The sequence below is a fragment of the Leptonotus elevatus genome, chromosome 2 (assembly GCF_054856555.1).
Source record: "Leptonotus elevatus isolate MCC_2025b chromosome 2, RoL_Lele_1.0, whole genome shotgun sequence".
In the NCBI taxonomy this organism is placed as follows: Eukaryota; Metazoa; Chordata; class Actinopteri; order Syngnathiformes; family Syngnathidae; genus Leptonotus; species Leptonotus elevatus.
The window spans coordinates 22462799-22486370 of record NC_141240.1 but is presented as its reverse complement, the minus strand read 5'-3'; the positions used below and the strand labels follow the sequence as shown (position 1 = coordinate 22486370).

The following is a 23572-nucleotide window of genomic DNA, read 5'->3' as shown; positions in this document are numbered from 1 at the left end:
ACTCAGCATTAAAGGTTGGAATTGGGGGTTAGATCACCAAATGATTCGCGAGCACAATCCCTGCTTCTCACCGCTCCCTTAGGATGGGTCAAATGCGGAGAACGAATTTCGCCCCACTTAGTTGGGTGTGACAATCAGTGGTCCTTATTATCCTTATTAGATGGACAGACGGACGGACAGACAGACAGAATAAAGCGATAAGGCAAAAAATGTCACAGTCACCGTTCACAAGCCTTTGCTGCAACGATGCTGCCACCAAGTGGCCAATACCGCGCATTGACGCTTGTCAGTAAGGCCCCTCATATCCATCCACCTTGCACAATCAAATTAAACCAAGAATTGAAGAAGAGAAATAATACTGTCAATAAAATAAAGTTTTAGCTCACACACTAACAAATGCATGTGCTCAATGTATGTGTCATAATATTATGTCTCCGCTCGCAATTGTGGTAAATGGCTGGATGGATGGACAGATTGATTGATTGATAATCCATAGACAGACAGACAGACAGACAGAAAGATAGATAGATAGATAGATAGATAGATAGATAGATAGATAGATAGATAGATAGATAGATAGATAGATAGATAGATAGATAGATAGATAGATAGATAGATAGATAGATAGATAGATAGATAGATAGATAGATAGATAGATAGATAGATAGATAGATGGATAGATAGAAACAAAGAAACAAAGAAACAAACAAAGAAACAAACAAAGAAAAGTCCATATGTGTAAACCATGGTGCTCCATCCAACAGTCAAACCCTAACGTGACCCTCCAGCGCAGACTGCTTCTGATGGAGGCCAACCAGGAAAAAAAGACTCCAGGAATGTTTCCCTCAGTTTTCCTTTGCTTCAAGTTTCAGGAAGTGAGAAAGGAAGGAAAATGAAATCCAGACCACAGAGTATTTGGGAGGCTGTGGGGGGACGGGGCTGGGTCTAGGATCAAATGTCCAGACAGAGGCGGAGCTGCAACGTTCAACATTCCCTTCAGCTCCCATTTTCACACAAAAGTCTAGAACTGGACCAGCCGGGACACCGATGTCCATCAGGACGTGTGTGTGTGTGTGTATGTGTGTTAACTGTATGCAGAATGAGATAATGAAGCGGGAGCGTCGCTGAGTCGGCAGGAAGCTGCTGAGTCTGCACTTTGGTGGTGGCGCGAGCATGTGGAGGCAGTGGACACCAGGAGAAGATGCGAGCGAGCGGGAGGACGACGAGGGCGGGAGAAGCGGTGGGACGCTCCCGACCCAGCATTGAGCCTTGAACCCATGAACCAAACTCGTAGCGCCCTGCTCGGCCTCCCCCCTACTCCTCCTTCTCCCCCTCCTCCCCCTTCCCCTCCGCCGCATAATTCGTCTTTCTCCAGTCACTTCAGTACCATGAGGTTTTCCTACCACCTTGACAACAGCGCCGCCAGCAGGACAGGTGAGTAAATACAACAACAGTACAACCATAGGCTGGTCAAACCTTTGAGCTCAAGAGCCACATTTTGTTTTTGAAATGGACAGACGTAGACGAGGCAAATAAATGAAGTAGTTGAAATCTGTATGCAATATAGTTTATTTGAATAATAAAATCATAACAGTTCTGTGTGCGCTAATCTCTCCCTGATAGCAGTGACATGTGCTCAGGGTACTGATCTCACAGTAGCGTCATCGTCCACCAACCTCCCCCTCCCAATCCCGCAATTCACTTAGCCCCACTTCCCTTGATTCCCAACATACATCGGCCCACACATGAACACTAAAAATAGATTCACTACTGGACACACTCACACACACACACACACACACACACCCTCACACACTCCAAAGTGGCAGTGAGTGAGTGACCCAGTGACCTAGAGAGACAAAGGCATACACGCGCACACATACACACTCTCATTAGTGTTTGTGAGGTGGGGTGGGGTATAAGGTCAAAGGTCAAGCCAGCAGATGATGATGGCAGAGTGTGTTTTTTTCCCCTCAGATGTTGGAGTTGTGTTTGTGTGTGCTTGTTTTTCAGCTCTGGTCATAGGGGGCCGGGGAGGGGTGGTGTTGATTTAATGACTGTCCTCTCTTTATCACTTCCTGTTGCCTGTTTGCTACCGTGTGTGTATGTGTGTGTGTGTGTGTGTGTGTGTGTGTGTGTGTGTGTGTGTGTGTGTGTGTGTGTGTGTGTGTGTGTGTGTGTGTGTGTGTGTGTGTGTGTTAGGTGTTAGGAGTGTTATTGGAGGCTTTGACAGTGAACATCTGGGGTGTGTTTGTTTTTATCACCCAGGGTTCACCGCAGTGATGTTGGTGTACATGCATGATTATCCAGTCAGTTTTACTCCACATGATGGACAGGCAGCAGATCATCACTATATCATTCTGTAGAACATTCAGACCTGTTGAATCTCCTTAATTGCAAGATTTACCACAGAGACGATCCCAGGCCAGCCGGGAGACGTACTCACTCCAACGTGTCCTGGGTCTTCTAAATAGCCCAAATCAAAACCCTAAAGTGGACTACCAGAACTTCCATGTGTATGACAACAACCCTCAGACAATATTTTGAACTGGAGAACCAACAGAACCTTCCTAATAGCCAGATTCGCAACTTGTAGTGGACTATTAGAACTACTATGTCTACTTTTAGAACATTTAGATCTGTACAACTTCTAGAATCACAAACTTGAAGTGCAACTACACCTCCTTGATGACCATTAAAACCTTTGGTAGCATATAGACTCACCTCTCCTTTACAACCTCTGAAATCTTCTTAACGCCCATTCATAACCTTTTCATGAATTACCAGGACCTCCTTGATCACCTCTAGAGCCTTCTAGACCTCGAGAACCTTCTCAATCCCCACATTATTATCACATACATCAAAATATAAAGCCCATAAGAGACATAAATGGCATTTATCTCATTTATTTACATTTATTAAATGTAACCACGCACTAAAATCCAAAAACGACATCCATATTTCCCGCAATACCCTCTGCTATTCTCCTTGACAGCACTCCAACGTGTTGTCAAGATTACAGCCGGTCAAATTCGGAAGTTATCGTCGTTTTGGCGCAAATTGTGACAAATGACTCTAAATCGACAGTAGTTCGCTTCAGCCAGATGTGTCCCTAATGTTTTGGCTAGGCTGCTCCGGAGCATGCAGTCATGTGATGCGACTGTCACGCACGCGTCGAGATGGATTTCATCTCGTTGTCAAGGAGACCAAAAGTGAAGGGAGAAGTGGAGGACAAGACACACCCACCCCTCCACATTAAGCTTACTTGCTGCTGCACCGCCCGCCTCCGGTCAATCCGCTTGCTCGAATCAAGCGCCACTAACATAAATCTCTATCCAGATAGCAGCAGTCTGCTGCTGAACTGCTCTCTCTCCCTCTATCTGTCACACTGACACACTCTCTCTGTCTCTCTCTGTCTCTCTGTCTCTCTGTGTCTCTCTCTGTCTCTCTCTCTCCCTCTCTCTCCCTCTCTCTCTCTCTCTCTCTCTCTCTCTCTCTCTCTCTCTCTCTCTCTCTCTCTCTCTCTCTCTCTCTCTCTCTCTCTGCGGCTTGCGCGCGCGCGGACCCGAACGAGGAGCCGGTTTCTCCGTCTTCTCTTTTTCTCCTTGCCTTCTTTTCCCTTTTTCTTTTCCTTCTTCTTCTCCGTGCATGTGGACCGGGTGAGCCGCGGTCTGCCATCGTCAACATCGTCGTTCATGAGCGGCCTGGTGTTGTGTTGTGCGATGTACATGGACAGAAGCAGCCTGAGCAGAGGTGAGCGCGCTTGCATGCACGCACACACACACATACTGCGCTGCATTGGCGCGCGCGTGCATGTCTACTGTCACATTCGCACGGGAGGGCAATAAAAGTCTCTGCACGCGCACGCACTGACCGACATCTCGCCGCAGTGAATCAAATGTAGGCTAGTGTGGCGCGCGTGCACGTCACTGCGTCTGGTGCCAGCAGATGTGCTGTTCGTCGTCGCGTGCACGAGCCTGTTGCGGATCGATTCCGTCGCCATATCGCAGTTGGCATGTCGTGAGTGCGTGCGTGCGTGTTTTCACTCGTCCTTCGATGATGATATGGGGAGACCATCATTTTATATGTGCAGACACACCCCCTTCTCGCGAGCGCACGTCCATGTGTGTGCACGTTCGGGCCCATTCAGTCACATCAGAGCAAACGACGACCTCTAGAACCAGCACTACAATGTCACCAAGACCAGAATCTGAACACCCACGATTTGTTCAACCTTACCTTGCTCATACCCATAGGACCGTCAGTATAAACATGCCTTTTTAACACCAGAACCTACTTGATCATGAACCAACCATCTTTACAGCCTTCTTAATCCCCACCTTCACAACCTTTTAATGGCCTACACCAACCTAACCTATTTAATAATCACTAGAATCAACCTATAACATTTCTTGAACCTTATAGTGGACTACAAGAATAGCCTTGATCACCAACGTGCTCAGACCATTTTGACTTGAAGTTAGCACCTTTCACATTTACAACCATAACATGATCTGCAGTATCTCCTTGAAGATGGTAGACCAGGTCAACCAGATCAACATTCTTAATGCCCTATTCAGAACCCCTTATAGTGGTCTACCAGAACCTCGCTGATTGCTACTAGAACCAGCACTAAAACATCTAGGCATAAAGAACCCTCTGAAACCTTAATTCCCACATTTACAACTTTGCTGTGGACTACCAGAATCTCCTTGATCATCACTAGAACCCACTTTAGAATATCTAGCCCTATAGAACCTTACAACCTTCGACATTCTAAACCACGCTGTGGCCTACTAGAACATCCTTGATCACCGATTGAACTATATAGCAGAACATTTAGAGCTGTAGAATGTTCCCAATGCCCATATTTGTCATGAGTTCTTAGTAGAATATCAGACTTTCTTTGATTATCACTACAACCTAGTAGACCATCTAGATTTAAACTTTGTAGGGCCTTCTTAATGCTTACATTCACAACTGTATAATGGACTACTCGAATGTAAATGATCATCATTAGATCATTAATAGTTACTTTTTTGAACATTTTCTTTCTGCCCATTTAAAAAATGTAAAAGAAAATAAATTTCTGTCTTTTTTGCAATTCCAAAGACGTTTTGTGGTAATTTTCTGCTTTTCTTCTTTTGTTTTTGGACATTTTTGTTTACTTTTTGAACATATTCTTGTCTGACTTTTAAAAAATATTTTTTATGACTTTTTGGGCCATTTTGTGTACAGTGTTCCCTTGTTTTCTGCTGGGGTTAAGTTCCAAAAATTACCCGGAATAAATGAAATTATTATACATTTTTTAAGGTTCTAAAACCCCTCACCACACATGCAGTTTATACACTCTTCTCATCGAGCAATTTTCATTTCTCACATTTCTCTCTTGTTTAAACATTCTCATTGTTCAAACTTTCATAAATTTTAGGTACATTACTGTAAAAAAAAAATGCAAGAAAATTGCACCCAAAAAAATCAGCAATACAGTGATGCCGCGAAAAGTGAACCGCATTACAATGAGGGAACAATGTACATTTTATAGTCACTTTTTAGACAAGTTTAGTTTTGTTTTTTTTATACTTTTTTTTTTCGTTTTCTGACAACATTTGGACATTTTTTTTTATATTTAATTATTCATTTCTTCCACATTTATGATGTCGTAGAGGACGTCTAAAGCTATTTGATCATATAACCTACTGTGGTACATCTGGACTAGTAGAACCTCTGGAACCTTAATCTGCACAGTCACAACCTTGTAGTGGAAGTGGACTGCTAGAACCTTGCTGATGGGGGGGGGGGGGGGGGTTAACTCACTGGTAAAGCATCTGCACCATGCATCCAGGCTAGTCCTCAAAGCAGACAACCCTGGTTTGAATCCCATGCCAAGCAGCTCTCTCCTGCATGTCTTTCCCTCTCTCTCCTCTTTAGCTGTCCTATCCATTAGTCAAAAATAATTAATTACAACCTCACTGATCACCACTAGAACCTGCTCTAGAACATCTTGACCCATAGAAATTCTACACCCTTCTAACATTCACAAACATATCATGTCCAATCAGAACCTCATTATTCATCACTAAAAGCTACTGGACCAGTCTTTCTCGAACACTATCCAGCCTGTTTTCCATGTCTCCCTCTTCCAACACATGGTGATTCCAATGATCAGCTTATCAGCAAGCTCTGGAGAAACCAGATAATGATCCTCACCTATGTTGGTGAAGGGAGATGTAGAAAACAGTCTGTATAGTGTTCCCCGAGGACCAGGTTTGAGAAACACTTTACTCAGATCTCAGGTAACAACCAATCACAGCTCAGCTTCAAAAAACAGGTGAGCTGTGATGTCTGAGCCCTGAGCAAGATGTAATCTTCAGACGACTGCAAGTGGCAAAATGGCCGCCCCCTGAGATGGATTAAAACGGCTGGATTTTGCTTCATAACTCATATTCCACAAATGTAATATCAGAATGTCATGTTTAGACTAGTGAGGTCACATATAGCATATTATTGTTAAGAAATGTTTAAGGTTGACTTCCTCTTTAAATAATTTAGAAGAGTGCATGTTATTTTTTACATTTGCATGAGTGTCAGACTGTTACTTTGATGATAAATATTGGAATGTGCTGAATGTGGGCGTAAAAATGTATAGTCACCAGATTTAAAAACTATATATCATTACTGCTATGTGAAAAACACATATCCATTTTTGTCTTTTTTTATTTGTATGCATTTTTATGTTTTTGGGATGAAACTGAATGCAGACATCCCAAAAACATAAGAATGTAAAATATAAATAAATAAATACATTTAAAAAATGGATGCCTTTTTCTCGGTTTCATCAAAAAGATCAGCCTTGAACCCAAATTTATTGATCTTTGGTGATACTTGCTCAACGAGTTAGCCTCAGCCCTTGTCTGTGGTAACACTGGTGGCCGTCATTGCCTGATTGGCACGACACAAATATAAGAACTTTTATTGAAAAAATAAAAGGCACATCAAAAACATTGATTTTCAAATGTAAACAGAATGACTTCTCAAGTCAAAATCAAGACGAGTCTTTCATAATTTTTTGCAGTAAATTATTACTATCAGAAAATTTGCGACTTAAATCGACATGAATTCAAGTCATGTGACTCAAGTAGGTCCCCCTCCCCGCCAGGTAGCCCCAAAATAGGACCAAGCGAGTCTGTTCTAAAAATATCTCATTAGCAGTGGTAGAGATTTCCAAAGAATGTTGGAGAAGTGATCATTTGAAAAAGTAAACACTTATATTTATAGAAATAACATTGATCTGTATCCTACTTTTTTAAATCCTTGTTGATAATTGTGACCCCCAAAAAATACATAATCTGTTCCTTTCCAGACATGAATATCATTAATTATTAAAAATAGTATAAGTGTGTATGAAATTGGCAACCTTTCACATTAATCAGTAGGCCTTAGTTGATGACCTCACCTCTACAATCTTTATAGTGCCCAGTGCCCACATTTACACCCTTGCCTACGAGAACCCGATTGCTCACCACTCCAACCTGCTGTGGAACATATAGACACCGCTAACATGTCAACTTTGCTGAAATGCTTTCATGTTCCTGGAGCTAAAAAGCTAATTCACAAGTTAGCATACTGGCTGATGTTAGCTGTGCGCTCTCAATCAACTTGAACTTCCACACTTATTGCCCTGCCAGGTCCCCCGTCCTCCTTGAGTCCTAGCTTGCTGGCAAAGAGTCTCTCTCTGGAGCCTCCTTGTGGCCCTCAACAGTCCACCGCCTCCTCCTCAAGTCCCGCCGGGCTCCAAGAGGAGGAAGTGAATGACACCGGACCGCCTCAGTTATGTAAAAGCCGGCCTCCTCTGCTCGGACCGAAGCCTCAAGGTGAGTGCCACCTGCAGTTGACAGCAATAACTAAAACACAAATGCATGAAATTACTGAATTACCTTGGCTCCCTACTTCCTCAGTCCCCCCCAAGCCGCCCCACCTGCAGCATCAGGTGGGAGCTTTGAGGACCCGACCCCGGGCGCCGGACAAGCCGCTGCCCCCTCCTCCGCCCTTCAAGCCCTCCCGTCCCGAGGACCATGCTTCACCCACCTGCGTTCTGTCACTTATCGAGAAGTTTGAGCGGTAAGAGATATTACTTTTTATAGCTATATTGTGTTTAGTGATATGGTATTTTTATAGTTATATTATCATGTTGGTGGTACGTTATTGATAGGTTATCACATTAATTGATATGTTACAGTGAGCAGATCATCATGGTTCCTGACATCACCGGGGGAGCCCTGTGTCCCCGCCTCCTCGACAACCCATTATCTCGACCTTCATCTCCACCATCATCATCGTCAGCTCCCACCGTCCCCGAGGAAGGGGAGGGGGGTCTTCCTGAGCTCAAACGTCACGATGATGATGTTCAGGAAATGGAGGGTCTAGAGGCGCCGGCGTCCGTGGAGCCGAGCGAACGTGTGCCGTCCGACCAATCGGGTCTGCCACCCGAGCGTTTGTCCCTCCCCTCCTCCTCGCAGACAGATGGCAAGCTGGCCAATCGCGACAGTGGCATCGACAGTATCAGCTCGCCGTCACACAGCGAGGAGCTCTGCTTTGTGGGTGTGGACGACGGTGGCGGTGGTGGAGTTTTCTCCTGTGGCCTTCCTCGACTCTCCAGCTCATCCTCGTACGCCGGCGAGGGCGAGGAGGGCGAGGCGAGGGGCGCGGCCAGGAGGCGGGACTTCTCGGAGGATGCAGACAGTGACCTAGAGGAAGAGGAGGAGGAGGTCGAGCTTACCTTGGTGCTTTCAGCCCCCAGACAAGATTTGGCTGAGGTAAGGCAGGAAGCTGTCAACCGACTCACAGTGGTAACCATTAATGGTTGGAACAAACGAGCTTCCTGCTCGTTGTCTTCACTATGACACAAAGTGGTCCCAACAGAATCTCCTTGATCATCACTAGCGCCTCTCGACCAAAGAACCTTCAGAATATTCTTAATACCGACATCCACAACATTGTAGCGGACTTCCAGAACCTTTTGGATGTTTCCCTTCTCCAACACAGCTGATATATGATCAGCTCATCAGCAAACTCTGCGTAAGCCTGTTAATGATCCTGTTGATTGGAATTAGCTTATGTTGGAAAAGGGAAACCTCCAAAACCTGCAGGATTCCGGCGCTTGAGGACCGAGATTGCCCACCCCTGCTGTAGGACATTCTTAATACCCATTTCACAACCTTGTAGCGTACTTCCAGAATGTATTGATTACCACTAAAACATGCTCTGGAACCTCTAGACTATAAAACCTCTAGAACTTTTGTTATTGCCCACCAGAACCTCACTGATCACCACCAAAACTTGCAGTAGAGCATCTAAATAAATAGAACCTCGAGAAAAGTTCTTAATACCTACGTTCGCAAGCTTATAGTGGGTTACCGGAACCCCTTTGCTCACCACTAGAACCTGCTATAGGACATCAACACTTATAGAAGATCCAGAACCTACTTAATTGTAGGACTGTTTGTAGAGGGTGATCATTCTTGATCATAAACATATTTTGAGCGATGCCTGTCACAGACCTCATCACATGTCTTCCAGCTGTCCGTCCAACAGAGGGTGTTTAACATTGCCAACGAGCTCCTTCACACAGAGATCTCCTATGTGTCCAAACTTCACCTACTGGACCAGGTAGGTCTCCATGGCAAGACAACCTTCATACACAGTCCGGGCACGACTAGTCAACAGACGCACTGTTGCTCCTTGCAGGTCTTCTGCGCCCGACTACTGGAGGAAGCGCGCTCCCGCTCTTCTTTCCCGTGTGACGTAATTCACGGAATCTTCTCCAACATCTGCTCCATCTACTGCTTCCACCAGCAGTTCCTTCTGCCGGCCCTGCAAAAACGCATGGAGGAGTGGTGAGTTGGTGTCGAACTGCATGACTTGAAAATAGTTTTTGTGTAGGATTTGCAAACCATGCAACCCACCAGTGTGCCATGGTATGATAGAAGGGACTCTGAATTGGATTCACAGATTGTGCTTTTGAAAAAATCCTTAGGGACTCAAACCCACGCATTGGAGACATCCTGCAAAAGCTTGCACCCTTTCTTAAGATGTATGGCGAGTATGTGAAGAACTTCGACCGTGCCATGGAGCTCGTCAACACGTGGATGGAGAGGTCGGCTCTGTTCAAGGGCATCATACACGACATCCAGGTGCCTGCCACCCATCGTCACAATAGATACAGTATAGGGCTGTCAAAATTAAAGCGTTCACTTTGGAGATGAATTTTAATTTATTAAAGCGTCAAAAAAATAACTCAGTTACAAAACCCACATACAAAAAAAAAAAAATATATATATATATATATATATATATATGTATATATATATATATATATATATATTAAAATAAATAAATTAATTAATTAATTAAAAAAAATAAAAATAAAAAGCAATGATGATGACATTACCGAATGAACAATACTGAGCTCTTTAGAAGAGAAAATAAATAAATAAATAATAATAATAACTCAGTTAACTGCACTAGTGTGCAGCCAAACTTGGAGGAGTCCCTGGCGGAAGATGAATAAACATGGACGAGAGGACAAGGTCGTTTTACTTGCTTGATGTTTGTTCGAGAATTCTAAAGCAATTTTCACACTTTGCAGAGCCACATTTCAATAGCATATTAGTTGTATGCCTTTGGCGTGTCATTAGAGCAAAATTCCCTGCTCGAGTTACTTCCACGGGACCTCGCAAAACCAAGTGTGGTGCTCGGGAGCAGAACAAAACCTTTAAGTGAGAAGTTCTGAGAATTGAGTCCATTTTGATCGTTTTGTATTCTATTCAAAGATCAAAGAAAGCTATTAGAACAGTCTTTGATGAAAAATATACTTTTCTATTTGATTATTTTACATTAATTTCAATATTTTACTCAAGCAAAAAAAAAATATTACTAGCTTTGAAGAAAAAAGTAGAAGCAGAAGTAGAAAAATGTGATTAATCGCAATTAACTACAGAAAATTGTGATTAATTATCCATGCATTTCTGGTTGCCAGTTTTGGTTTTAAAAAATTATATCGTTTGACAGCACTAATATATATATATATATATACAGTATACAGATGTCTCATTGTCCAGGTTGGCAATACATCAGCGTGTCCGACATTATGTGGAAGATCTGCTTCATAAATTAATGCAAGTAAACTGACTGAACTTCATAAAGCTACAACCTACATTGTACATCAAGTTAATGCTCTCATTCATTATCTTAAGTAAATCAATAATATTTGCTACTTTTAATCTGACTATTGTATAGCAAATGTTTACCCCTCATTAGCGCTACATAAAAAAATATGAGTTGAGTTGAAAGATATATTTGTAAGCACCAAGCAAAGCGAATCCTAATCGAAGATTCCAGTCCCAAAAAAGTGTCTCGTTCCAAGATAGAGTTGTAGTCTGAAACAAGGTTCTCTTCCGAAGAGGTTTTAGTCAACAATGTGTATGTGTACATGTTGGTTGTATGTTGATTGTATGTTTGTGTGTGTGTGTCAGAGGGACAAGCGCTGCGCTAACCTGACACTCCAACATCATATGTTGGAGCCAGTCCAAAGGATTCCTCGATATGAACTCCTGCTCAAAGATTATCTACACCGCCTACCAGAGGACGCGCCGGACTACAAGGATGCTCAGAGTACGCATGATTAGAATTGATCAAATGTTGACATGCTCGATTTAGCAAGATGGCAACCTGAATGCCGACAGCCCCAAGGCCCATTGATAAGGATTTGACATTTATATTATTGAGACTATAAATAAACACGTAAGCCGTTGGTATGCTAGTGCTGCCATACAGCATGACAGCATATTATCTTAATGAGTGACTATCGATCCTGAACATGAAATTGAAAACAAAAGGAAGAACATGTTAGCCTATTGGTTGATGTCATATGACAAGATCCTCTCTGTTTGCAGAGTCTCTAGAGCTCATCGCTACGGCCGCTGAACATTCCAACGCCGCCATCAAGAAAATGGTGAGATCTTTTAGAACAGCTTCCCAGAACGGATAGCAGCAGAAGTTCCACAACAGTTCGGATTGATGGTTTTGTAACTTTCAGGAGCGAATGCGGAAGCTGCTGAAGGTGTACGAACTCTTGGGCGGCGAAGAGGACATCGTGAATCCGACCAATGAGCTCATCAAGGAGGGGCACATCCTCAAACTGTCCAACAAGAACGGCACGTCGCAGGATCGATACCTCATCCTGGTATGGGCTGCTTGTCTGTCTTCTCCATCTCCATAATCAACGTCGTGGGAAGTCTAAACCAGTGGTTCTCAACTGAGGTCCCCAGACCCTGAAAAATTTGGAATCAGCTGCTTTGGTATCTAATGAAAAATAGTGCATGCCAACATAAGAGGACAAACCTCATTACTTCAGCATTTGGCCAATAGAATTTCTCACCTTATCACAAAGTTTCTAACGTGTCAATAGTTGACTGCTTTTGCAAGCTAAAAATGGAAACAATGTCTTTGGCAAAGTTCAGGGTCATTGACTTTTTCCTTGCCTTCCACAGGACTCCTTTCTTGTAATGTAAACTGGTTCAGCGCAAATTGTCTGTTTAACAGGAATTAAAGCCACTATTTTGAAAAAGGGTTTAGATTAAGAGGGGTCCTTGAAGAAATGTCTACCCTGGACCTCGAGATTTTGAGAAACCCTGGTCTAACCATCTCTGTATTCCTCCAGTTCAACGACAGGCTGCTGTACTGCGTTCCCAAGCTGCGTCTGATTGGTCAGAAGTACGGTGTCCGAGCTCGTATCGATGTGGACGGCATGGAAGTGAGTCTTGTCGGGGGCGGCATCACATTAGCTCTTAGAATATCGGCATATAATCAATTCTCATTTGAAATCTTACATCGGAGCATGATATTTTTGTTTTTGTACTTGGATTGCTATCTTGCTAGGTGTCAGCAAACCAACTGTTAGCATGTTAGCATACTAGCAAACCTAGCATTTGTTTTTCTGTGCAGCTGAAGGAGATGAGCAGCGCAGCAGTTCCTCGGACTTTCTTGGTGTCAGGCAAGCAGCGTTCACTTGAGCTACAGGCCAGGTAATGCTATTGACCACACAACCATACGACCTTTGAGGTTTCCTCTGCTCACCTTTCTTTTTTTTTTTACTTGCTGTGTCTCTGCAGGACAGAAGATGAGAAGAAAGACTGGATCGAGGTAGAGACAAAACACGGTGACACGCTTGAAATCAAACAGCATCACTATCAACCAATCAGTGCATATGCACGCGTGCGCGTCTGTCTTGCAGGCCATCCAGGCCACCATCCAGAGACACGAACACACCATGGAGACATTTCGGCACCTGACTTGCTCGCTGCGAGACGAGGAGTCCACACCCCCTCATTCCCCGGTAACACACCCTCTTTGCTTATGATAAAAGACAAATGACGACAACATTTCAAAAAGGAGAATTTAATTTCTTTAAATTAAATGACTTTAATGACTAATTTTGCATATGTCCATCAGAGCTGCGCCGAGCTGGGGAAACGTGCGCCGACGCCCATCCGCGAGAAGGAAGTGACGTTGTGCATGAAATGCCAGGAGGCGTTCAACGCCCTGACCAGGCGGCGCCACCACTGCAAGGCCTGCGGTCACGTGAGTCCAATCACAGCTCGCTTGCTTTGTCGCCACGACGACCACCCCTAACCCTCTAAAGACTCAACTGTCTCACCTGCAGGTCGTTTGTGGGAAATGCTCAGAGTTCCGCGCCCGCCTCTCATACGACAACAACCGCACCAACCGCGTGTGCGTGGACTGCTACGCTATGCTAGTGGGCGTGGTCCCGCCGCCTTCTGTCGTGGCCGGCAGCATCCAGAGGAGGCGCTCAATACTGGAGGTGAGAAGGATGTCACAGTCGGGGTCACGGTTGCAATCACCCTTTAGCTAGGACTCGACTTGATGGATTGTTTTCATAGTAACTTGGGACTTGCTTGAAGATTGACTTACTTCTGACTAATGTTGCATTTGAGGAATGTGGGAGACCTGACTTTTCTGACGCCAAATTCACAGACCGGTTTAAATCTGATGTCACCGACAATGGCGAACCCCTTAGAGACAAAGACAGTGAATGAATGGCAAAGCATAATTTACATGATTATAAACATATTTATCTGTTTATTGTAACATTAATTTAGTTGTTGAAAAAAAGTAACTTTACTTAACCCAATGTGATTGTGACTGACTCTGTTACCTAGAACAACAAACTTTATCGGAATCAGCCATCTTTGTTGTTTACATTTTGCTTTGCGGTCATAACTGGGAGATTCCAAATGGGTTATGTCCAACTTCCCACTTTCCTTGAATGCAACAATATTGCTACTTCTGACTTATTGGCTGTCACCATAGAAACAAGCCTCATTGGCGGCCGAGAACAGCGTCATGTGCAGCTTCCTGCATCACATGGAGAAAGGAGGCGGCCGAGGCTGGCAGAAGGCCTGGTTCGTCATCCCTGAAAACGAACCCCTGGTTCTCTACATCTATGGAGCTCCTCAGGTGGGTCCTGAACGCAACACGAGGTTGCACTGGAAATTTGTAATCACACTACTACTACTACACATTATTACCCTCTCACTTAATAAAACATGCGATAACTTTATTGAAGACTCAAAAGAGCTATGAGACATGCGTGCTAAGTGCTAACTCTTCGTCCATCATATTGCCTCAACCATTGCATATACACCTAATAATTTGGAACACGTTGTAATTTGTCCTTATTGCATGTGTTTTCAGGATGTGAAGGCACAGCGCAGCGTTCCTCTGATTGGCTTCGACGTTTCCCTCCCAGAGTCATGTGACCGCCTGGAGCGTCGGCACACCTTTAAGATTTCTCAGAGTCACCTGACGCTCTATTTCAGCGCGGACGGCGAGCAGCTCCAGCGCCGATGGATGGATGTATTTTCCCGGGCCGGCAAAGGAGAGGAGCCCCAGCCTCACCATCCAATCGTGGAGAGCGTGGAGGAAGAAGGGGAGGAGCCAGAAGGAGCAGAGGGGGACAACACGTGATGTGACTGGACGAGTAGTGAAGCAGGGGGTGGGGCCAACTGTTGGATCTTATTTAATCTGCATGGAGACAAGATGGGACGTTACCCATTAGCCTCTGCACAGCTGTGATGTCACATGCTGAATGAAAGCACAATCCTCTTCCTCCCGAAGCTGCTTTTTTGATGACGTCATCCAATACCCATAATTCTCTGCAAAAGTGATGACACTGCACCGCAATGGAAGAATCCCAAGTGCAGCATCAGCGTGATAGGAATGCCCTCATGGGACATGCTTGGACACTAATTATGACTTCATAATGGCCAAATTTCATTTTAATGTCAGGTTTTTATCACGTTATTTCATTCCATCGTGTTTCATTGAGGATTTCATGGAAAAAAACGAGACTAAACAAATGTGGAGGAGATGCAGATTTGCTAGTCATAATAACTCTCCTTCTTCCTGTCATTCTGATGACTCGCTGTTGGATGTTGTGCGTGTGGGTGTATGTTGTTTCCTTGATACCAAACGTTCAACCTTTGTAAATATAATTTATTTACCTGCAGTCACGTGACTGTCAGCAGGAGGGAAGAAGCCTTTAGCAGCAAGTCTAGCATAGCAACTGATTAGCTTGCTGAGAGGGAGCAGGCTCTTTTTGCTAAACTAGCAAATCTTATTCTGGAACTTTGATTATGTTTGTTCATTAAGATCACCGTATTTGTGGGAAAGGTTTTTTTTTTTTGTTTGTTTGTTTTCCAACCTGGCTTTCACCATGCATTTTTACCATGTTATTTTTAGGGCTAAGCCTAGCATAGTAATTGACTATCTTATTTGGGGGGTGGGCATGCTCTTTGTGTTAAACTAGGCCAATCTTATTCTGGAACTTTGATGATTTCATTGTTCATTAAGATCACCATTCATGTGTGAAAATCTTTTTGTTATTGTTGTGTTTCCACCTTGGCATTCAAATCATGTTTTTTGCCCTCAGTTTAACGTAGCAAATGACTAGCTTCCTGTGAGGAAACCGGCCCTTTGTGCTAAGCTAGGCTATTCTTATTTTAGAACTTTGATGGTATTTGTTCATTAAGATGACTGTGTTTGTCTGAAAGTCATTTTTGGTTGTTGACTTTCTTGGCACATTTTTAGTTCCAAGGCTGGCATAGCAACTAAATTGCTTCCTTTGAGGGTGACCTTGCGCTAAGTGCTGAAGCAGGCTAATCTTATTCAGGAATTTTGATGACACCTGGGAGGAAGAAGACTTCGATAGGCTGATCTGATTCTTCAGCGTTGATTACGTTTATTCATTGGATCATCATGTTTGTCTTTTTGGGGTTTGTTTCCATCATGGCTTTTACGCATTTTTAGCATGTTGGTTTTAGCATGTGGTGCTCCTCCTCCCTCAGTGATGTTAGAAGGAAATGGCCTTACATTTGACTTCATTTTTTTTTATGTTGTCTGAAGCTTCTGACTTTGTGTCTTTGTGCTTTAGTCGACATGGTGCTGAATGCTAGATGACGTCTAGTGCTGGATGATGACAAATCCTTCCCTTTCGTGAGCTAGCAGACAAGCTGGGCTGGGATCCTTCTAGTCACGTGACTCGTTCCAAGTGACGAGAGACAAGCGGTGCTGATGTTTACACGTGGTCACAAGGTGGCGCTGTGAGTTCTAAGTGAACTTGTGCCAAATGCAGTGTTATATTGTAATAATGTTATTATCGTTGTTGGACTTTTTGCCTCTGGTGAGTGTGTTTCTATTTTTACAGTTCACACATACATTATCGTGGACTGTAAATGGCTGCTGTTACCATGGAGACAACACATCTTCAAATTAAAGACAGATTAATGGACTTCCTGTTACAGTTTATCCTTAAAAAAATCTCTCGTTGTAGTAACACCTTATCGTAAACCTCGTGTTGCCAACTGCCAGGCTCCAGGACATGCCCTTCGGTGTTGCGTTGGTACCCTAACATCCATGATGTCTTGTTGCTATGCTTGTTGCTATGGTGAGTGCCGAGTTCCAGTGCTGTTTGGTTGCCGTGGCAACAACAACATCAGCAGCAACAGATTATTGATGCTTGATGAGAGATGATTGGTTAGTGGCCGGCCACTGCCTTCCTTAAATCTTTTGTGTCACTTTGCCTTGTGAATGATATCACGTGTTGAAGACATTAAAATAAAGTATTAACAAAGGTTGGAAGGCTACTTTCATTTCTCAAGAAATTTGTATTTTATGCAAGCGGCTATTGATTTGTTTTTATTTTTTTAATAGTTTAGCTCAAGGCCCACCTTTTTTTTAATAGATAGAGGAGCCAGGGCATTCATATATGAGGTTAAACAGATTTAAAAAGTGTATTTAAAAGAGGCAAATATTTTTCATTTCATTCATAATGATACATTATGTAAGTTTATATTTTTATACATGTATTTTATGTTTATTGTATATATTAAAACAACATTTTAGTGACAAAAACTTAATTGTTATGCAATTGTTCTATTCATAATTAATTTAATCATAATTAATTAACCAATGATTTAATATTTTTACATACACTAACTACATAGACCATTGTTTAGTGTTTTTGTGTGTGTATGTTTGTTTGTTGTTGTTGTTATTTACTTTTACATTTCAGGAGAAAAACGGTTAAATTACTGCAACAAATATTACAGAACTATAATAAGGCCCACCCTAGTTTCATAACGTTGACAGAGAACCAAATGTGTTCTGTTTCTCAAAGGTTTTTTTTTCTTCCTTGCTGCACATCATATTATTTTCAGTACAAACTAAACATAAACTCTGGCTGACATCACTCCATGGCGCCACACTTCCCCCCACCTCCTTTTTAAAATTGGGTAATCTCTAAAAGTTATTTAATCCAGTTGAAAGAAAAACACATTTGTAGGCTAGACCCGCCTCCTCCCGAGCGCTGCCCAGCTTGGTGATTGGTCACTTGAGCTGTCCATATCGGTCAACCGATTGGGTCGACGTCACCTCGGATTTTCCCCGAAACGCCCACTCTCCAAGAAATACGAAAACAAACAAGATGGCCGCCAAGCAGGAGGATAGCCTTCCCTGTAGTCCAACCCTATTGAGTTAGAACTAGAACAACTAGTAATCAGTGGTGAGTGTCATTCGAATTAAAAAAAGATTTCACCTGCAATCATGTCGCAAGATTCGTGCTTGTAATTATCATCTTTACCTCTTAATTGTTCTCAGGATCGCTGCCACGTCACTGTTTAGTAGAAGCAAGAAGAAAGAGACTGATCTATTTGTTTTATGTCTACGCTTGCAGCTGCATATCTGCGTATGTGTGGGCGCGGTGGCTGCTGGGAAATCAGGCTAATTTCCTCCGTGTTCATTTCGGTCGGTCTGGACGCTCCGTGTCTTCGGTACAGCTGGAGAAATGTCCTCCATCAGTCCCGATCGAAAATCGGACGTAGTCCAGGGCTGGAGTGCACTCGAGCCGCAGACCGTGTTTGTCATCCTGGACTCGGCGGAAAGTCTCAACATGCTTCGGTGAGTTACCGTTATTTGTTCCCCAGGCTCTACTTTGTCTTCTATTGGCTGCTGAGGCGCACCCGGAAGTCTTATTGATTGGCAAATGTTATTCAAAATATTTCGTCTTTACCGGGGTGCAAAAAGGTCCCCCAAAACGGTGTATGTCGTCATTTTGGCGCCGAAGTAAAGTTTAAAATGTGAAATATCAGGCGCCTCAAAACTTGCTTTTTTTTGTCTCTCAGAATTGGTTCAAGAGTATGTTAACTTGAAATAGTTTCAAGTGTGGACGGAGTTAAGCTTAGCCTACCCCCAAAAAGGGGTTTCGTAAAATTACAGTATGTGTCGTCATCACTTTGGCGCCAAAGTAAAGTGTTGAAAGATGAACAGACAACTCAAAACTGGTGAAATGTGTCATTCTGTAATCTGTACTCTCTGAGTATTAAATCAACTTTCAATTGTATTACTCATTGGTGAAGTTGAGGTTACAAAATGAAACAAAAAAATAACTGAATTTCAGTGGGTACTGTACAATATTGTAGTATTAATACCATAATAACGACAGACTTGCAAAAGTACTGTAGTCACTTTCTGTACTAAGTACAATTACAGATACTTGTGTTAAAAAAAGACTGGTAAAAGTAGAAGCACTGATTCACCCCCGTACTGACTTCCCAAATTCTCAAACAATCAAGATCTCATATGTGGTTTACCTCTCTCTGTTTACATTTACTGTGTGTGACACATCATCATTCGCTGACGTTTAAAAAAAAAAAAAAAAAAAGAGGCTACTTTGAAAAAGTAAGGAGTGGAAGGTGCAGACATCCTTTTTTCAAATGTAGATAGTAAAAGTTGTCAGAAAAATAAATACTCAAATTCTGATAACTGGAAAAGTCGACTGAAGTAGAGTAACAAAGAATTTGTACTTCATTACTTCCCACTACTGACTAAAGATGATGATGATGAGATCAGAGGTTCACTGATCCTCTTCACTCATGACAATAACACGCGTGCGCGCACACACACACACACACACCTTGTTGGCTGTGTGTCTTTAGTTTATTGCAGTAATTAGGTAGAATTTATGCTTTGAACCATAGTGTACTGTGAGCTCAATTCCAGCAATCACTCTCATACCAACTGTTTCTCAACCTTTATTCATCTAGGCCACATACTTAACATTAGAAAAACATGTCATGGCAAACCATCAAAAAATGCACAAGTTAATTTAATGTACCTTCTGCCATCTAGTGGAAGGAGCATTAAATTGCTCTGCCTGTCACTATACCCCGCTGGCACAGATAGTTGAACAAAGTAGCTTCTTTTTTTTTGTAGTAAATAAATACGTTTGGGAATTGGACCTATTATGTGAAAGGAGATAATTTTCTGCAACACACCTAATTATCTCTGACAATACACTAAATGCGCTGCAATACACTGGCTAGGTGGGAATCACTACCATAAAAGACTGGATAACAGACAATACATTATACAGTGCAGGGAACAATACAGACATTTATTTTATTTCTTGATGTTGTTTCTGTGCAGAATATATATATTTTTTGTGCACAGGTTTCGAGTCCTGTTAAGAGTTTTTTTTTCCAACTCTGTTATTACTTTGAATGACAAAGCTGATTTTCTTTGCTTGTTTTTCTTATGGGTTGTACTGCACACTTGCTCATTGGATGTTGGCCTACCCACTCTGTGACGAAGGGGTCACACAAGGAATTTTTTTTTTAGTACAACAAAACTAAGATGACCCTAAATAAAACCTTCATTCCAAAAACCTACACAACCAAAAAAACTCAACAAGACTCTTCTTAAGACGATGATTTCCTACGTTCTCGACACAGCAATGTCAGGAACTTCCATGCATGGAAACTTAGTGGGAGGGGAGGAGTAGGGGGGTCTTTGTGGTGAGATGTGGGAAGTGACTCAGCTGAATTGCACACATTCTTCAGATTTTTTTTTTTATATATATAGTTTGAGGTTGGAGAAAGACAGGAATGAGGAAGAGGATGAAAAAAACCACACATTGTCATCTAAGACAGCAGACCAAGCATTTACATCAATTATGGGCGACTTAATGCTCTTAATATATTTCATTTTCGAATGCATGTATAAAAGATCCACATTTGTAACCCAACAACAAAGGATTTGAAGCAAATAACAAAATAACCACACACTCTATTTTATTTCCAGTGCAAAGGACTCTCATGCGTAAAAAATGACCTTTCAAGGATGGCACAAAACTGCTGGACAAGAAATCAACATTAAGTGCAAGAACTCATTCTGAGAGTTTGTCACAGAAATCAATTTGCTTAGAATTTTAATATTTTTCAGATACTATGTTTTTTGTCCTGCATATCAGTCCAAATCGGCAAAAAAAAATATCAGGCCAACTCTCATTGTTGTATAGGGCAGTGTAAGCGCAACTAAGACGTGTCTGCCATCTAGTGGTAAATGGTGATATTACAACTTGAAACCCCTGCATATTCGAATCTCAGGACCCATAGATTCGCATATTAGCAGATACAACCCCCCCCTCTTTATTTTTTTTAAAATATTTTGTATTTTCTCAATTTGTTTTCCTGGAATTTCCCCAAATGTAACCGGTTTTTCATTGAAAACATATATTGAATGTTTAGCAGCGTTTTTTTGTGATTATAAAACAAACAAAAAACATTTTGGGGGGGTAAACAAGGAGCCACTCAGTGTGATTGCAAGCCACCAGTTGCCCCTCCCAGATTTACATGATCAAGACTCTCTGTATTATTTGCTGCTTAATTTTTGCTGTTTTCCCCCCTATAATTGGCCAATGAAAACATTTTTTTTTAACTCTTTGACTGCCAGACGTTTTCAGAAAAGGGATGCCAGCCGATTTAAGCATTTTGACTGATCTTTCAAGGTCCACAGAAAATGTTCTGTTTGGACTATGGAAACACACATACTACCAAATGAAAGATTGAACTCTCATCTTTCATCAGAAAAAAAAGTTTGTTTCTACCTTATTCCGTTTTTCAGTAATCAACAATAGAAAATGGTTAGTTTCACCCAAATGCTCTGTTTTGGACCAAAATATGGAGAAATCAAGCTTTTAGTGAAACAATGTAATTTCATGCACTCTAGTGAATTTGACACTTTTTTTTTCCATGAATGATGCCACAAACATCTAAACAGTGCTTTACTTATGTAAAACACTACCACCAACAATGAAAACGTGTTTTTTGATAGCAAAATACGTTTATTTACATTCAACAGTGTAACAATTTGACACAACAATTTGGCAAACTATTTACAAATGTGTGCAACTGTGGTACTATTTACAATTATGGGGATGTTTTAACGACAGTTTTTCTTTTTGTGTAACACTCCCCTGCGTGCAAGGAGACGCAACAGGATTTGCACAACAGATTAGTTTCACTGCGATTGCCTCTTCGCGTGCAGACGCTACACTTTCTTGCCGGCAGTTTTTTCCGGGGAATAGCAAGTATATACTGCAGTGTGTGTTGCCATCAAGTCTACTATGAGGATCATGCTACGGTTACGTTACGGTGGTGTTACGTCTGGCTTCCTCGTTTCCTTCAGTTCCTATACCGGGTGGTAGATGTTCTGATCCATCTTATCCACTCCATTCATGGTGGCATCGTAGTCCAGAACCAGTGTCTTCTCCGTGATCAGACTGTACCCACTCCTTCGATGAATATGCATTGTACTCGGGGTACTCTTCATCGTCCGATTGAACGTCCGCCTGTGCAGAAGTGCTCGTTTTCCGCCGTTAGCATCGCTAGCCGGTGAGGCTTTAATACGTGATCATAGCCGCCGCGTCAACGCTTCCAACTTCGGCGTCAAGCTCGGAGTCACCATCATCATCATCGTCGTCATCAATGTGCTGTTTAGCATTAGTCGATGCTTTTCGTCTTTGAAAAAAATGCTCAAGCGTGAGCTGCTTGCAACCGGTCGCCATTTTCGCTTCATCATTCTCCCCTCAACACTTTAGCTCCGCCTCACGTCTTCTACTGACGCCCACCCAATCTTGTCCAAAGAGAGTCATCGCTGCCATCTAGGGGCCAAAACTAGTCATTATACTAACTAGATCTGCTTGATACTTTCAGCACAGCTGGCCAAGGCTTTCCTCCACCCGTTTCCCCCCCAAAAACCCCATAGTGAACGTCTTTTAACGTCTTTGGCACCCCTCCGTAGGATTTTACTAAACGTTATTTAACGTTTTTGGCAGTGAAAGAGTTAAATGTTATATTTAATGATTTTTTTTTATTGATTTATTGTAAGGTCATCTAGTCAATTGTTTTTTAAATGCTTAAATGTACACTAAACAAAACACAACTTTACTTTCTTGTTTTTAAACTTTATTACCTAATTGCTAAAAGTTTTTTTCACGGAGTTAACCGAGAGTCTTCTGATTGGTCGGTTGTGTCTGCGCACTCAGGGTGGAGTCTGGCATCGTCGCCGACATTGAGGTGGACGCCCTGCTGCCATCAGACTGCGACACCTTCTACCAGATCAAGAGTCAGCCCATCCGCAGCAGGTAACGCCACCAACGTGTCACCTGTGTCTAACTTTATAATGAACTGCAATTAAACAATTCATAAAAAAAAAGAAGACATTTATTTGAGTCTTGCCATGTCTCCTCAGTGCTTCAGTGAGTGCCTTCTCTTCCTCCCCCTTGTCGTCGTCTTCATCTGTGCCAGCAGCCATGTCCTCCAGGTGAACGTCCGTCTTGTCTCGTGGCCCGGTCATGGCCGCTGACATCCGATAGTGACGCCGCTCTGTCCTACAGGGTCCTGATGCGTCAGGATCTGATGCGTCAACAGGCTCTTGAGGAGGAGCAGAAGGAGGCGCAGCAGCAGCTCCTGCGGTTGCCAGCCGCCTCCTCGTCTTCCCCCGTCTGCGTCAGCGCGGCCCCCTGCGGACCGCCGGCACAAGTCCCAGTAGAGGTGCTGAAGGTACGAGGCAGAGTTTGGTCAGTTTTAGGACTTGGGACTTGCTTGGTTATGTTAGTATGAAACACTTGACTTTGACTTGAACCACATTTGTA

General features: G+C 42.7%; 2 protein-coding genes across 5 annotated transcripts in view; both read left to right on the top strand.

Moving 5' to 3' along the window:
* The first annotated feature begins 1016 nt into the window (after positions 1-1016).
* fgd1 (FYVE, RhoGEF and PH domain containing 1) lies at positions 1017-17216 on the top strand. Of its 2 annotated transcripts, none has more exons than XM_086069822.1 (18): positions 1017-1434; positions 7689-7874; positions 7959-8121; positions 8240-8816; positions 9580-9669; positions 9748-9896; positions 10037-10193; positions 11535-11673; positions 11955-12013; positions 12098-12244; positions 12722-12814; positions 13006-13085; positions 13173-13203; positions 13295-13396; positions 13513-13641; positions 13724-13882; positions 14392-14538; positions 14776-17216. In XM_086069822.1, exons 1-18 carry the CDS (start codon positions 1278-1280, stop codon positions 15046-15048), a joined length of 2838 nt encoding a protein of 945 aa, XP_085925948.1. In that variant the 5' UTR covers positions 1017-1277; the 3' UTR covers positions 15049-17216. The 2 variants fall into 2 exon arrangements, with proteins under 2 accessions (XP_085925948.1, XP_085925947.1); XM_086069821.1 differs by lacking the exon at positions 1017-1434 and adding an exon at positions 3352-3753.
* An 818-nt stretch (positions 17217-18034) lies between these two features.
* The window catches only part of tfe3a (transcription factor binding to IGHM enhancer 3a), a 21469-nt gene continuing 15931 nt past the window's right edge, over positions 18035-23572 (top strand). Inside the window, exons 1-5 of one of the 3 annotated variants that reach the window (XM_086069828.1) lie at positions 18035-18142; positions 18314-18537; positions 22964-23062; positions 23170-23241; positions 23315-23480. In XM_086069828.1, the coding sequence (XP_085925954.1) occupies positions 18425-18537; positions 22964-23062; positions 23170-23241; positions 23315-23480 (450 nt within the window). In that variant the 5' untranslated portion in view covers positions 18035-18142; positions 18314-18424. Of the gene's footprint in view, positions 18143-18237; positions 18538-22963; positions 23063-23169; positions 23242-23314; positions 23481-23572 lie in introns of those variants that run through there. The other 2 variants (XM_086069829.1, XM_086069830.1) reach the window with 2 other exon arrangements.

Bases quoted from the DNA above. Each gene is read 5' to 3' on its own strand.
- fgd1 (XM_086069822.1), top strand. From the start codon at position 1,278: ATGAACCAAACTCGTAGCGCCCTGCTCGGCCTCCCCCCTACTCCTCCT. The intron at 10,194-11,534 runs GTGCCTGCCACC...TGTGTGTGTCAG, and splicing joins GCATCATACACGACATCCAG to AGGGACAAGCGCTGCGCTAA. The intron at 13,086-13,172 runs GTAATGCTATTG...GTGTCTCTGCAG, and splicing joins TCACTTGAGCTACAGGCCAG to GACAGAAGATGAGAAGAAAG.